The 15,391-nt window shown below is 41.3% G+C and overlaps 1 protein-coding gene across 2 annotated transcripts; it reads left to right on the top strand.

The window, feature by feature from the left end:
• The first annotated feature begins 2,348 nt into the window (after positions 1-2,348).
• LOC145351792 (S-phase kinase-associated protein 1) lies at positions 2,349-13,670 on the top strand. 2 transcript variants are annotated; one of them, XM_080201433.1, is made up of 6 exons: positions 2,349-2,448; positions 5,816-5,912; positions 6,710-6,783; positions 9,845-9,988; positions 11,724-11,864; positions 12,521-13,670. In XM_080201433.1, the coding sequence occupies exons 2-6, from the start codon at positions 5,816-5,818 to the stop codon at positions 12,554-12,556; spliced, it is 492 nt and encodes a 163-aa protein (XP_080057559.1). In that variant the 5' UTR covers positions 2,349-2,448; the 3' UTR covers positions 12,557-13,670. The 2 variants fall into 2 exon arrangements, with proteins under 2 accessions (XP_080057559.1, XP_080057558.1); XM_080201432.1 differs by lacking the exon at positions 2,349-2,448 and adding an exon at positions 2,455-2,549.
• The last annotated feature ends 1,721 nt before the right edge of the window (positions 13,671-15,391 follow it).

Raw genomic sequence — 15,391 nt, 5'->3', positions numbered from 1 at the left:
AGCCTTCCTTAAGTACGGGGAACAAAGCTGTACATAGTAATCTGGATGAAGCCTCACAAATTTCCTGAAAATTGTACCAAGACTTCTCTGCTTTTATATACCATTTCTTCTTACTTTAAAGGTCAACATTCCACTTGCCTTTCTAATTACTTGATGTATCTGCATGCTGACATTTTGTAATTCATGTAAAAGATCCATCTGTCCTGTATTTTCGCTCTCCATTTACATGGTATTCTCCTTTATTATTCTTTCTGCCAAAGTGGACAACCTCACATTTTCCCACATTATATTCCAGCTGCCAATTTTTTGTCCACCCTCCGTATCCTCCTCACAACCTGCTTGTCACTTATTTTTGTATTGTCAGCAAATGTGGTTACAGTACAGTTAGCCCCCTCATCCAAGTGATTAATATCAATCGGAAATTTTGAGGCCCAAAACCGATCCATGCGGTACTCGTTACAGTTTGCAAACCTGCAAATGATCCATTTACCCTGACTCTGTATTGCCTTTTAGTTAGGCTATCCTCTATTTTTGGAACTATTCCAACACCGTGAATTCTGATCTTGTGCAGTAATCTTTTATGTGGTACCTTATTATTTGCTCTGTGTGTTTGGATACCATCCTCATGTACATATCCAAATAGGCAGAAAGGATGCCAGAAAAGAATGCTATAGGAAGCTGCTACTTTGAACTCCCTTTTACTTCCACACTCTTTCCTCCCTTCTAATCAGTTTTTGATCCAATACTTCCTCTAATTCCATATCCCCTATGTAAGACAAATTCCAGGTAAATTATTAATGCTTTGTTGAGTATAGCCCTTTAAAAAGAAAGCTGTTCAAAATGTGTCTCGGAACAGGATTGTAAATATCAACAAAATAATGTGCATTGTAACTTTCCCAAAGTGTCCAAAGACGCATAAACAAAAAATGGATGCTGAGACAAAGAAGGATCTGTTAGGAGGGTGATTAAAAGTTTAAACAAAGATGTAGTTGTATAGAGTGTTGGTTAGGCCACAGTCGGAGTTCTATGTGCACTCCTGATCACTTCAATCATAGGAACATGTGATAGGGAGGGTACAGAGGAGGTTCACCAAGATGTTACTTGGGATGGAGGATTTGAGCTATCAGAGCAAACTAGATAGGCGTAGCTTGTTTTCTTTAGAGCACAGAAGGCTAAGAGGGAACATGATTGAGATGTTTAAGATTATGAGGGGTATGGAGAGGGCGAATAGGGAATAGTTGTTCCCCTTAATTGAGGTGTCACTCATGAGGAAGCAAAGTTTTAACGTAAGGGGCAGGAGATTCAGAGGGGATTTGAGAAAAAAACTTTCACTCAGAAGTGGTAGGAATCTGGAGTGCACTTCCTGTGCAGGAAGTGGAGGAAGAAAACCTTACAAATTTTTTTAAAAAAATTGGATGAGCCCTTGAAATATCATAATATTCAAGGATGTGGGACAAGTACAGAAAAATGGAATTAGCACTACTTTGGTGGTAGATATTGTTGGTGCAGACTCGATGGGCCGAAGGGTCTTTTCTGCACTGTATGACTTTGGATGTCATTTTATATTGAGTCTACAGAGACACAGGAACAAGCTATTTGACCCAACTGGTTTATGGCAGTAGGACCTGCTGAGATTTTCCAGCATTTTCTCTTCTGGTTTCAGATTCCAGTATCTGCAGTAATTTGCTTTTACCCAAGGAATTATACTGTGAGGGCTGGGGGGGGGGCATGGTGTGGAATGGTACAAAGGGAATGGAAATGAGGATACAGAAGGCTGAGAAGGTGCTGAAAGTGTCCATTCAGTGGTCAGAATGCGTGAATGGCAAAACAAATATACAGATTGTTGAAGGACTGCCTGAGGAATGTGGCAGTTGCCCTAATGTGGAGGTGGAGGAGAGGGTGGGGGGGGGGGGGGGAGGAGAGGTGTGGGTGGAAGTGGCAAGAAGGAGAACTGGAATAGAGAAGTGGAAAAATGGAAGCGAGAGAGGATGATAAAATGGATGAATGAGATTAAATAAAATGAAATTTATCACAATTTCATTTGTAAAGGCAGTAAAGCTAGGAGAACAAATCGTTGCGAGGGTGGAACAGGCGGAGAGGGGGTGGGACTGGTGGGGGCAGGACTGGGTGAGAGGGGGAGGGGAAGGGGGAGAGGGTGGAACCGGGACAGGGGGTGGGACCGGGGTGGAAAGGTGGGACTGGGAGGAAGGGGTGCGGGGGGGGGGGGGGGGGGAGCGGGGGGAGGGACTGGGAAAGGAGGCAGGGTGGGGGTGGGACTGGGGAGAGGGGGGTGAGGGTGCGGGCTGGGATATGGACAGGAGCTGCAGCAGTTGTTGTTGTTCCTGTTCCTGTTGACAGGCGCTCTGAGCGGACAGCTATACAGCGGGGTCCTTCAGTGTCCGTGTCGCTCTTGGTTGTTGCGGACTCAGTGTCTGCGGCTCCCTCACCGTGAGTGAAAGCGGCGGCGGCGGCGGCTGCCGGAGCGACTGACCGACCGCGGGGGCACAGCACAACCGGGCCGAGTGGCCAGGGAGGAGGTTACACTGGGGGTGAGGTGGGGGTGGGGTGGAGGGAGAGGAGGTGGAGGTGGAGGGTGGGGAGGGAGGGAGGGGAGGTGGAGGGTGAGACGGTGAATGAGAGGGTGAGACGGAGGTGGGGAGATTACAGATCAGTAAGCCAAGGATTTGTACCCCATTGCCTAGGCTCGCAATATTACAAACATCCCTCCTCTTTGACCATATCAGAGGCACTGATCAGGTTCCCCATGGTAGGAAAACTGAAACCATTTTCCACTAAGGAAACCCACCAGTAAGAAGGCTTGGATTAATACTGCAGTGAAGTTCCTGTGAAAATCCCCTACTCGCCACAATCCGCCCGCCGCCTGTTCGGGTATGCTGAAAGAAGACGTCCATCAACAGGATATCTTGGAGAGAGATATGACCCTCCTCCTCCTCCTCCTGATGAGATAAGGGAAACCCTCTAGGGTTAACTCCACTCACCCGGATGAAGAAAGGAAGCCCCAGAGGGAGAGAAGTATCAGGATTATCCAATAAATAGCGGATGTAGCTTTTTTGTGTACACTTTCGCAGGAAGAATACCAAGAACAGAACAGGCACAACCTCACAAGGAACAGGACATTGGCCCCCTGAGGAGCCCAAACCTAGAAGACAGACCAGAACTCTCCATATAAGACTATTTGGAGGAGCGACCTACTACTACTACTACTACGACAACCACCTAATCTCCAGCTGAAGAGAAACTCCAACAATGCTGAATTGAAGTCCTCTGACTCTCAAGCCTCGCAACCCATAGGGCAGTACATCCCCAGGGCAGCCAAGTCTCATGAGAGAGCAATGCAGAAGCCCCAAAAGAGGATGTCTTGAGAGAGCAGTCTGCTCCCCTATCCAACATACCCTCCCCACCTGATCCAGATAAACACAGCCACTACTGCCCTTATCTAATGTCACCTTAAAATAAGTGCCCAGTGAGTCAAGAATACTTGCATCACTCCTGTACACTGAACAAAACAAATTATCCCTCTCCCTAGGTACCTTAAAGGTGCCATTTAGGCCCCGTTATCATCACGATTCGACTCATTTGCCCCCTCATCAGAGAGACCCCAATAACTGGATGTTATGGTCCCCCCCCCATCTATTCCATGAACCAAGCAATTAAACAACAACTGCTTGCACAGCCAATTCAAAATAGATCAACCTAACAACACTTGACATCCAAGGACAAATCAGATATGCACCAGAACATAATCCCCAGAGACGCCAACTGCAAAAACAAGAGTCCAGTCTTTTCCAGGGCACACAATCCATCAGTACTTTCTCAGGAAAGAAGCAAGGATTCCTTCATACCAAGATAACAAAAATGCAAAAGAAAATTGTGATCTCAATATTTTTAACGGGATTTTCCTCACCAACGATGAGGACTTATGAGGCCATGCCAACCATCTACCTCAAACCATCCAGCCGCCATCCTGCTGTGGCACTACTCATTTAAAAAATAAAGTGAAAGGTACTAAAAGTTGTACTGCCTCAGTGTAAATACAAGGAATACAGCACCATAAGAGAAAAAGCAAACCAGGTAAATATCACACAACCTTCATGTCGTACAACCACCTCACTGTGCTCCCCAATAGAAAGGAGGAGGCCCAAAAACAATTAAACTACAACGTCCCTCGTTCAATCATTCACTGGTGGGGGAATACCATCATATAAAAACAGACAATCCTAATTTTTCATCATATATAACAAGAAAACAAGTGACAAATGCCTCTCTGCTCATATATCATACATCTTTGTCAGGATAAAAGACAGAATCTCATATTCAGGATTATAATCTTAAGGGAACAAAGTTCAGAATTAACGATAAACTGCAGGATAATAGAACCAGCCATGGAGCTTGAAAAGGCCAAAGCCGTGACAGGATCATCAAGAAGCACCCAAAATCTATTCAGGGTTTCACTGAAGCCTCTGCACATTGACCATGTCGCCATCCCAAAGAATCGGCAAAGGCCTCGGTGGGTGGAAAGGACCTGACATGTTTGGTTGCCTCCAAGTCAATTCGGTGAACAAGGGTAAGACAACATAAGACCAGTGTTGGAGTCTTTGACCGGATGCAGCACGCTTCATTGAATTCAAGATGCCCAGCCCTCAGATCAAGGTTGTGAAAGCATGGCAGCCAATTTTCAAATTCAGCCAGGAATTCATCCCCATCTCACTTCGGGAGACTGGGTGCACTGACACTTCTCTGGCACATCTCCCTGAATTAGCCAGGATGTATGGCAAACCGTGCGGCAGGATTTCCAAGAACTGAGATGAGCCTTCAGTGAGGAAACTGTCCTCTCCATTGACGCGATTCTCTCCTTCACTGCATCCATTCTCTTTAGGATATCTTGCAGCTCACCAAAAATCTCTTTTGGGGAGCCAAAATTGTCACCCATACCTCCACTCATAATGTTGGTCATAACCTTGATGCCAACAGCAACATCGAAACACAGGCCTGCTCAGCAGCTCACTCACCCCAGCCATCTCCGACCGCCTTGATCAAGCGAGGATTTCTTGACTTAACTCAGCTTCCCTTTGACAAAATTTAGCCAGGATCTTCCAGTGTCATAGCACGATTATATACATCGGTATTGGATAATTATGGGCCGTGCATTAGGACAAAAAAAATTAAAAGTTGCTGTGTAGGAGGAAAAGAAAATTCCCAGTTATGCTCATCACCCAAAAACAATGAAATCCAATTAACACCATCTCTCACCTTCCTTCTATTCCTTTCTCATGCACAGAATTATCTAATTTCCTGTTGAAAGCATTGATGATGACTAGATAATGTGTTTATAGGTGTTGGTTGAGGGACAAAGTTTGGCAATGGTGAATGGAAGGGGTGTTTTTGGAAAACCCCTCGGCTCCTTTTAAAAGGTGCCTCCTTGCATCCACCTGAGCAGTGGGATGGAGTTTCAGTTTAGCACCTTATCTCCGGCAATGCAGCAATCCATCAAAATGCATCATTGACAGCCTGGATTATGTGTTCCAAGTCTCAGGAGTGGAACTTGAACCCACAACTTTAAGATTTAGAAGTGCTGCCATTAAAGTCAAATAAGCCAGGATGTATAGCAAATAAGCTGCCAGGGACCCTCCTGTAATGAAATGAGCAATTCAAATTCAATTGTGATGATTATTTGTCTCCATTTCCTCGCCCTATCACCAGACAAAGAGCCTTGGCTAAATTGTGTGTATTATGGATTTTGAATCAAATACTTGAGGTTTAGAATCACCAGAATTGTTTTTTTTTCTATTTTCAGATGCCTTCGATTAAACTCCAGAGTTCTGATGGAGAAATATTTGAAGTTGATGTGGAAATAGCAAAACAGTCAGTGACAATCAAAACCATGTTGGAAGGTCAGTGTGATTCTCTTTAGAAGTAATCTTGTTTACAAGTTAATTATCCTTTTAAAATATTGAGCTTTTTTTTTCAAAGTGCAAGACTTTCACAAGTTTAGATTCAGAATTGCTGTTGATTGCTGTTTAGTTTCAATAAAGATTGTCTGCTTATGGTGACTGACTATTCAATGTAATATTGACATTTTTCCATTGAGTTTCTTATTGCTAAGATGTCTTAAAACAATTCCAACATTGTGAATATTCCACTGAATGTGTAAAATAACTTCATCTTGTTTACCAATTCTTTTAATGACGATTTTGTAAAAATCCAGTTCTGTTCTTGCATTACCATTCTTATACTAGACAGTGAGAGAACAGGCAAACAAGAACCTTTCTCCAAACTTTCCTGATTGGCATACTTAAGTAGCGGTAATAAAATCTGGAAGAATACAAAGAGTAGACTTCGCATTTCACCTCTGCTGATTTAATGTCTTTCTAAGATGGAACACACGTTGTGAATTTTGACTTTTTATTTTGCTCTGAATTGATTGGAAGTCTTTTATTGTCCTCCTTTCACCTGAGTTCCTGATCTCAGATCCATTCCTGTGCAAAAGATTTGAGTAGAATCATGAGTCAGACTAAAATTTGATATTTCATGACCGATGGCAGTGTTTTATCTTACATTGATGGGATGGAGGAGAGGGCAAACTTAATACTGTAACACTCAGTCCATGCAATGTCTGATTTTGCTGTCAGTTAGGAAGGCATGGTGGATGATGTTGAATAAGTAAATCATAATGTTTTGTTCAAAACAGATTTGGGGATGGATGATGAAGGTGATGATGATACAGTTCCACTTCCAAATGTTAATGCTGCAATTCTTAAAAAGGTAGGAGGCTTAAGCATGTTAAATGTGCTCCAATCAGTATTGCTTCATTGAATGCTTGCAGTTAAAGTTCTTCATGAAGGTGCTATATAGATCAGCACAGCTGGTAACACACTAACCTCTGAGTTAGAAGGCTGTGGGTTGAGACACCATTCCAGGCCAGCTAATGCAGGACTTAAAGGAGCACTGCATTGTCAAGATGTCATAGAACATTACAGCGCAGAACAGGCCCTTCGGCCCACGATGTTGCGCCGACCAGCTTTAAAAAAAAAACAACACTAACCCACTAATCTAAACCAATCCCATTTCGTCCATAAACCTATCCACAGATCTCTTAAACGCCCCCAAACTAGGCGCATTTACAACTGCAGCTGGCAGGGCATTCCAGCCCCTCACCACCCTCTGGGTAAAGAACCTACCCCTGACATCAGTCCTATAACTACCCCCCCTTAATTTAAAGTCGTGCCCCCTCGTGCTAGCTTTCTCCATCCTAGGAAAAAGGCTATCACTATCTACCCTGTCTAAACCTCTAATCATCTTATATGTTTCAATAAGGTCCCCTCTTAGCCGCCGCCTTTCCAGCGAAAACAACCCCAAATCTCTCAGTCTCTCCTCATAGGATCTCCCCTCCATACCAGGCAACATCCTGGTAAACCTCCTCTGCACCCTCTCCATGTTATCGTTCAGATAACATGTTACACTTAGATATAAACCAGATACCCACAATCCCTTGGCTCTATTCAAATAGGTGGTTCTTCTGGTTTGCTGGTCAACAATCCTACTCAGCAAACACCACCAAAACCGCATTAACTACTTGTTTGCAGATTGTTGGAGATTGCTGTGTTATAAGTTAGCTCTCATGTACTGATATATCAGTGGCCATGTACTTAAATAATAATTGACTTTATTTTTTTACAGGAAAGGTTTTTGGAAGGTTTATGTTGTCATCAGTTTTTGCCCATCTGGTGTGCATACCTCACTTATCAAATATAATGTCTTGAGAATGCTGCATTATGTTTTATGCATTTTTCTTAATTTGACTAATTAGCTGTTACTTCTCACTGTATATTAATGAATATTTCCTGCAATTAGAGTACTCATTTCTGTTGTATAGTGATGCTATCCAAATCAGGATATGGGTTTTCCTGGGATTTTGTAAATATCTTTGGAAGACCTGTGAGTAATTCAATATTTGAACAGGATTACCCCACCCTCCCAACAAAAAAAGAAACCATTGTTTTAAACAGAATATTAATGTAAATTAGAAAAAGTAATTGTTCTCATTTCTCCATCTTCATTGCATTGCCTCTTATGATGCCATCTTCTATATCAGTGTTTCTGATGTAGCTTTCTTTGTTCTTGACCAAAGATTCCCCCACAATCTTGGTTAACAAGGCCTACCAACATGTCCATTTCATTTTTCAAAATTCTGCTCTCATTCCCAAAACCAAAACAGAGTTCCCCATATTCTCATCTTTCACCCCACCGGCCGCCTTATTCAATGGACCGTTATTTCTGCCACCACCAGCCTGATGACACCACCTGATGCTTCCTTTCCTCTCCCAACATTCTGGGGAAACCGTTTCCTCTGACATTTGGTTCCACTCCTCAGTCACCCCCAACACTCTCCTTCACATGGCACCTTTCCCTGCAAGTGTAGCATCTGCCATTTTACTTCCTGCTTTCTCACCTGCCATGGCTGTAATTATTCTTTGAAGGTGAAACAGTAATTTATCTGTAAACCTTTAAATTTACCATACTGCTTACGATGCAGTCTGCTGTACATTTGGGAGACCAAGTGCAGATTGGGTGATGCCTTTGTGGGACAATTCTGTTCAGTCTGCAAATGTAACCATGAGCTTCTGGTCTGCTGTCACTTTTATTGCCTATCTTGCTCGCATTCTAACTTCTCTGTCCTCATTGGAGCTTAACACACAGACTTGAAAATGGTACCTCATCTTTCAGTTTGGTAATTTGTAGCCTGCCTGACTTCACATGGAGTTCAACAATTTCAGACTGTAACCAGTGCCCCATTTTATTTCCTTTTTCCTTTGAAGCTTTTGGCTTTTTTGTTTTTCCCTTTTATTCTCTTTTGGACATCAGATGGTCATCATCCTGCCATTCACCCCTCCTCAAGGCACATTGTTTGATTCTTTATGTGCACCTTAACTACTCACTTAGACCTTGCATCACCAGCTTTTCTGTCATTTAATCTCTTCAGCCATCTACTCTATCAGAGATCTTCCCTTTTATTCCATACCCATACCCTTTCATTTGCTTAAAAGCTATTGAATTATTAACTTTCCCCAGTTCTGAAGAAAGGTCATTAACCTGCAATGTTAACTCTGTTTCTCACCACAGATGTTGCCTGACCTGCTGAGTATTTCTAAGATTTTCTGCTTTTATTTCACATTTCCTGCATTTGCAGCATTTTGCTTTTGTTTTGTATTCGTATCTCAATTTTATAGGGCTATGATTTGAAGTTAAATTATCATTGGAAGTGGAGTCAGCGTACTGTGTGAGACTGATGGTGTGGATCAGAAGCTGTATACTGTCTCATCTGGGGGTCTGGATTTGAACCTAGCCCTGGCCCATGGAACAAAAGTTTATTCTCCTACTAAGTCTAAAGGCGTGTGTAATAGATTAGGGAAATCTCAGCCAAGTGCCCACTGATTAGACGCCCATGGCACAATACAGCAGTCACATTCATCAAATAAGGCTGATTTGGGAAGGTTAATTCTGGTGGTCGGGGTTTTTTTAAGGTAGCATTTTGGCATATTCAGCAGAGTAAAAGGGAGCTTCATCGTGCTGTAGGTGACCTGGGAATGGGTATGATAAAAATGAGAAAGTATTAAATTCTCTAGCATTAATAAACCCTTAACAAAATTCACAAGAAAGATTTTGAGATGGGAATGAAGCTGCAGACTACAAGAGTGCATTGTAATGAATGGTGGTATAACTAAGATATTCAAGTATTTATGTTACTTTTTGTTCATCTATATTTTTTTCTAGTTCCAAGTCTTTCTCTCACTCATCCATGCATATCTGCCCATTGTTGCTTTAGGTGATTCAGTGGTGCACTCACCACAAGGACGATCCTCCTCCACCTGAGGATGATGAGAACAAGGAAAAGAGAACGGATGACATTCCAGTATGGGATCAGGAGTTCCTCAAAGTAGACCAAGGGACACTGTTTGAACTAATTCTGGTCAGTAATTGTTAAGTATATTACTATAAACTGTACATTTGTCCTGCCCAGACCCGCTCCCTGCCTTATCCCCACAATCCCATGCATTTGCCCCACCAATTCCCCTAATCTACACATCTTTCAACACCAAGGGACAATTTACCATGGCAAAACCACATAAGCTGTGGTGTGGGGGGAAACCGGAGCACGCACAGGAAACCCATGCAGACATGGGGAGAACGTGCAGACTCAGCACTGACAGTGACCCAAGGCAGGAATTGAACCTGGCTGCCTGCTGCTGTGGGGCAACGTGCTAACCACAGTGTCGCTCTTGCCACATGTATTTACTCATTCTCCAAATAAGTCCCGATATAATTAACTGACATAATTGACTCTCAGATCCTCTGTACTGAAATGATAGATAAAAAAAGTATTAATGATCAAGTAGATCCCGTTAAATTTTTAACTTGGTTCACTTACCACTTTGTAGCGTGGCTTAAGCTGGAAAGTTCATTAACCTGAATTCTCATTTACGTGTTACTTGGTAAGGGGAGTATTTTCAGTATTCTTTTTCTAAGCTACTTGTAGGTCTTTTTTTAATCTTCAGAATCACAGAATTTCTTTCCATTGATGACTCGATGTGTAAAGTCACAGCAGCAGCTTAAAGTAGAATTCTACAGCTGCACTAAAGAGGGAATTTTGCAAAAATTGTTTTGCTGCAAGGCTATTTTAAAGTTTATTTCTTAGTTTCAGAGAAGGCTTACATTAATCTGCAATTAAGTTACTGTGAAATTCCCCTAGTTGCCACAGTGTGGTGCCTGTTTGGGTCAATGCACTTAACCAGCACGTCTTTCAGAATTTGGGAGGAAACTGCAACACCTGGAGAAAACCCACGCAGACACAGGGAGAACGTGCAAACTCCACACAGACTCTGACCCAAGCCGGGAATTAAACTCGGGTCCCTGGCGCTGTGAAGCAGCAGTACTAACCACTGTGATACTGTGCTGCCCACTTTTTTGCATTTTGGGATAAGCTATTTTAAGGAAACACTATACAATCCCTGTAAAGGTATGGAAATTGACCAGAATTCAATTTTGGAATACCTGTTCTTCGTTGGTATAACATTGTTTTCAATTATTCTATCTCTTGGTGACAGGATGGAAATCTGCACAGCTGCGCAACTGACTCAAGAACAGCTCCTTCTTGCTGCTATCAGACTTTTGAATGGACCTATAAGTTGATCTTTTTCTCCACCCTAGCTGTGACCGTAACACTATATCCTGCACCCTCTCGTTACTTTCTCTATGTACACAGAGTATGCTTTGTCTCTATAGCGCGCAAGAAACAATACTTTTCACTGTATACTAATACGTGTGGGGGGGTGTACATTTGGGGGCGGCACAGTGGTGAGCACTGCTGTCACCTGCTCACAGCTCTAGGGACCTGGGTTCGATTCCTGGCTTGGCTCACTGTCAGTGTGGAGTTTGTACATTGTCCCTGTGTCTGCATGGGTTTCCTCCGGGTGCTCCGGTTTCCTCCCACACTCCAAAAGATGTGCGGGTTAGGTTGATTGGCCATGTAAAATTGCCCTTTGGCATCTCAGGATGCATAGTTTAGAGGGAATAGTGGGGTAAATATGTGGAGTGATAGGGATAGGGCCTGGGTGGGATTATTGTCGGTGCTCAGCCTGCACTATAGGGTTTCCCTGTGACAAATCAGATTACAAGTTGAGAATGTGTTCATGTTTGTTACTTAGGCTGCAAACTATTTGGATATCAAAGGTCTGCTTGATGTGACATGCAAAACAGTAGCAAACATGATCAAAGGTAAAACTCCAGAAGAAATTCGCAAAACTTTCAACATCAAAAATGACTTTACTGAGGAAGAAGAAGCACAGGTAACACTTCCATTTATAATTTGTCTTATCTGAAAGCATTTAAGGTTAGATTTTTTGATTTTGAAATTAACAAATAGTTTGTTATCTTAAATCAAAGAACCTATCTAAAATCTTTAATAAAGTTCAAAATTTATTTATTAGTCACGTGTAAGGCTGACATTAACACTGCAATGCAGTTACTGTGAAATTCCCCTAGTCGTCACAGTCAGGTGCCTGTTCGGGCCAGTGCATCTAACCAGCTGTATTATTTGTTCTCTCTCTAGGTAAGATGCCTTGTTTATGCAGACAGTTTAAATATAAGCAAGTGCACCCACAGTGAGCAAGGAAACAAACAGGAAAATGTAGAAATATGATTATCAGGGCAATTAAATTGTTCTTTAACTTTGTATTTAGCTTATGTTACTTAGGTTACTAGAAGTAAACTGTGCTAATTTATTTTTGTAGTTTACTAGGATATTTCCTCTTAAAACGTAGATTATTGAATTGGGAGACAGACAGTGTAATAATTGTCCCTTTCATTATCACAAAGTTTAATTAGCTAAAACAATTCCATTTTGATGTAGTCAAAACCCATTTCTCTGTAATGAGTATTTTAGGCACAATTCAGAATTCCATTTCTTTAGACACATTCTTTTCATTGTTATTCTTCTTTTCAGGTTCGCAAAGAGAATCAGTGGTGTGAAGAGAAATGAAGATGCCACTGCTCTATAGTTCTCTAACACACGGAAGGAGTTTTCCGTTTCTGTTGCACTGCACTGTTTTGTAAATGTTTAATATTGGAAAATTCAACAAAAGGAAAAAAAAAACAGTTGGCGTATTTACTTGCATGACGTTTCCTTACTTGTTCAAAGCAGTATGTTCTAGGCTTTACCTTGTTATTACTGTATAGGATTGGAAGTGACATCTAGCTTTGCACCACGCGATTCATTGTAAGAGTCTGACTTCAAGAGGATTAGGATGCCTATGTGTTACTAAATAGTGCATGCTAGACATAAATCCTTTAATATGGTGGGCACGTCTGATTTTCATATTATCTAGTTCAGAAGACAAATGGAGACAGGGTATGCATTAAGGGAGTTTTAGTCAATAATTAATGACAGCAAGTTCGATCTGTTTAAATGATTGACATTAGAATATGGTTCTTTACTGAGCATAGCTGTAGAATAATTGATATATTTACAGCATGAAGTGTATGGCCAGATTATCCATGGTAATCTTTAAAATTGTTTTTTTCCTTTTTGTAACTTTATTTTTGGTTTAAAATAGTAACCTCCAATTTTGTTTGTACTGAAATCCTTAGGAACGCCTTTATGGGTTCAAGTACAGAACACACTTTACATTCTAGCGAGGATTGTGTCATTCTTGTATATTAAAGGATCACAATGGATCCACTTTCTAATGTGCTATTTGTATTATGAGTTTTGACCTAAAAATACAACCTTTTGCTTTAAGTATGTTTCACTTAATTCCACTGGTTTTCTTTCCCCCACTATATTCAGTTATTGTCTTGGATGCACGTAATAATGAGGTGTATTGGATGTTTAATTGACCAGTGATGCTTCTGAAAGAGCCCTAGTAAGATTCTGAATAGAATTTGTTGTCTTCAAATACAATTGTCCTATGGTAGAGCCTGCTCTAACAGAATGGACAAATACTCCAATTTAGATAGACCTTTTAGAATTAGATTTGTTAACTTACTGGAAATTGTACATGACTGCAAATACAAATCATTAAAATACTACTCTGTCTGTAGTTACTGTGATTTCTGTGTCATTTGCTTATCTAATAAAATGGGTTTATAAATTACATTAGTTCATGTCTTACATCATTATTTCATTGTCATCCATCATCTATATGTATATTTTATGTTTCGGGGAGTATTTAAAAATTCAGCTTTATTCTACAGGCAGTTAGTATGTCTGGGAGGAACGCAGCTCAGATTTTGGGACAGCAGGATGATTACGCATTTCAGCCTTTGCCAGTGTTAATTTTAAGTAGAGCTAATGGACTTTTGTTTACTTGGATTCCCCTGGGATTTCTGATTAGACTGATTGTCAGGGTCGTGTAATGATGTGGTTGATGTGCAGAGCTGGGTCTGTTGCAGAACAAAAAACTTGCAGAAAGTAGTTCTGAAATCTGGTTGAAGTTAGATGGATTTTGAAGGTTTTTGAAATGCTATCTGTCTGAAAGCAAGTATGCCTGGGTTTGCTAGTTGTATTTATTTAAAAGTGGATTTGATTTGGATGCATGTAGCTTATTTAGAACTAGGACAGTTGCAAACTAGAAAGTAAAGTTTCTTCCTTTCACTTTTAAATAGTATTCAACTGTTAATGGTTAGGCTGATTCCTTTAAGAGTTATATTTAAACTTATTAAATAAAGTGGAACACACTATTCTCACATTTATATAAACAGAAAAATTGTTGGGGGTCTAGTCTGGCTTCCTAACATAACTTTACAGATGCATCATATTTGTGCATCCTTTCCAGATGTATCAGAACTTGGAATGGCTCCTGTTCGGACCAAGATTGCAAGAAACTACAGAGTTGTGAACATAGCCCAGTACAAACCAGCCTCCTATCCGTTGACTTGGAAGAGCAGCTAGCATAATCAAGGACCCAACGCACCATGGACATATTCTACCTTACGTGAAGAAAAGGATACAAAAACCTGAGATCATATACCGACCAACCAACTCAAGAACAGCTTTTTTTTCTGCTGCCATCAGACTTTTGAATGGCCCTACTATATATTAAGCTAATCTTTCTCTGCACCCTAACTACGATGACTAATACTATATTCTGCAACCTTTCCTCCCCCTATGTACTTAATGAATGGTATGTTTTGTCTGTACAGCACACAAGAAACTACTTTTCACTGTATCCTGATACATGTGATAAATCAAAAATACTTGGGGTTCTGTCCATCACCCTAACAATAGGCATTGCTGGAAAGACCCATCCCTTATTGCCCTCAAGAAGGCTGGTGCTGAGCTTCCGCCTTGTACACCTGCAGTTCATTTGGTGCAGGTTCATCTACAGTGCTATTAGGGAGTTCCAGGATTTTGATCCAGTGGCAGTAAAAGAGCAGCAATTATAGTTCTAAATCAGGATAGTGTGGTTTGAAGGGCCACACCTTGAAAATGGTGGAGTTCCCATGCATTGCTGCCCTTGTCCCTAGGTGGTAGTGGTTAGCTGTCAAAGGAGCCTCTGTGAGTTGTTGCAGTGCATTTTATATAGAGTATAACTACCGTAGTGCATCAGTGGTGGAGAAAGTGAATGCTTTGGGTGCCGATCAAGCAGACTGTTTTGTCCTCGATGGTGTTAAGCATCTCTAATGTTGTTGAAGTCACTTTCACTCAGGCAAGTGGAAATTGTTCCATCACACCTGATTTGGTGACTACGTTTTGGGCAGTCAGGAGTTGAGTTACTTGCCTCAGAATTTCCAATCTTATGACTTCCTGTTGTATCCATAGTATTTATACATCCACCACACTGTGTTATCTCAACGTTATTGCAATTATACAACT

The sequence above is a fragment of the Carcharhinus amblyrhynchos genome, chromosome 13, assembly GCF_965287045.1.
Source record: "Carcharhinus amblyrhynchos chromosome 13, sCarAmb.v2.hapA, whole genome shotgun sequence".
Taxonomy (NCBI): domain Eukaryota; kingdom Metazoa; phylum Chordata; class Chondrichthyes; order Carcharhiniformes; family Carcharhinidae; genus Carcharhinus; species Carcharhinus amblyrhynchos.
This window is presented reverse-complemented; position numbering and strand designations above follow the sequence as displayed.

Bases quoted from the DNA above. Each gene is read 5' to 3' on its own strand.
- LOC145351792 (XM_080201433.1), top strand. From the start codon at position 5,816: ATGCCTTCGATTAAACTCCAGAGTTCTGATGGAGAAATATTTGAAGTT. The intron at 5,913-6,709 runs GTCAGTGTGATT...TGTTCAAAACAG, and splicing joins AATCAAAACCATGTTGGAAG to ATTTGGGGATGGATGATGAA. The intron at 11,865-12,520 runs GTAACACTTCCA...TCTTCTTTTCAG, and splicing joins CTGAGGAAGAAGAAGCACAG to GTTCGCAAAGAGAATCAGTG.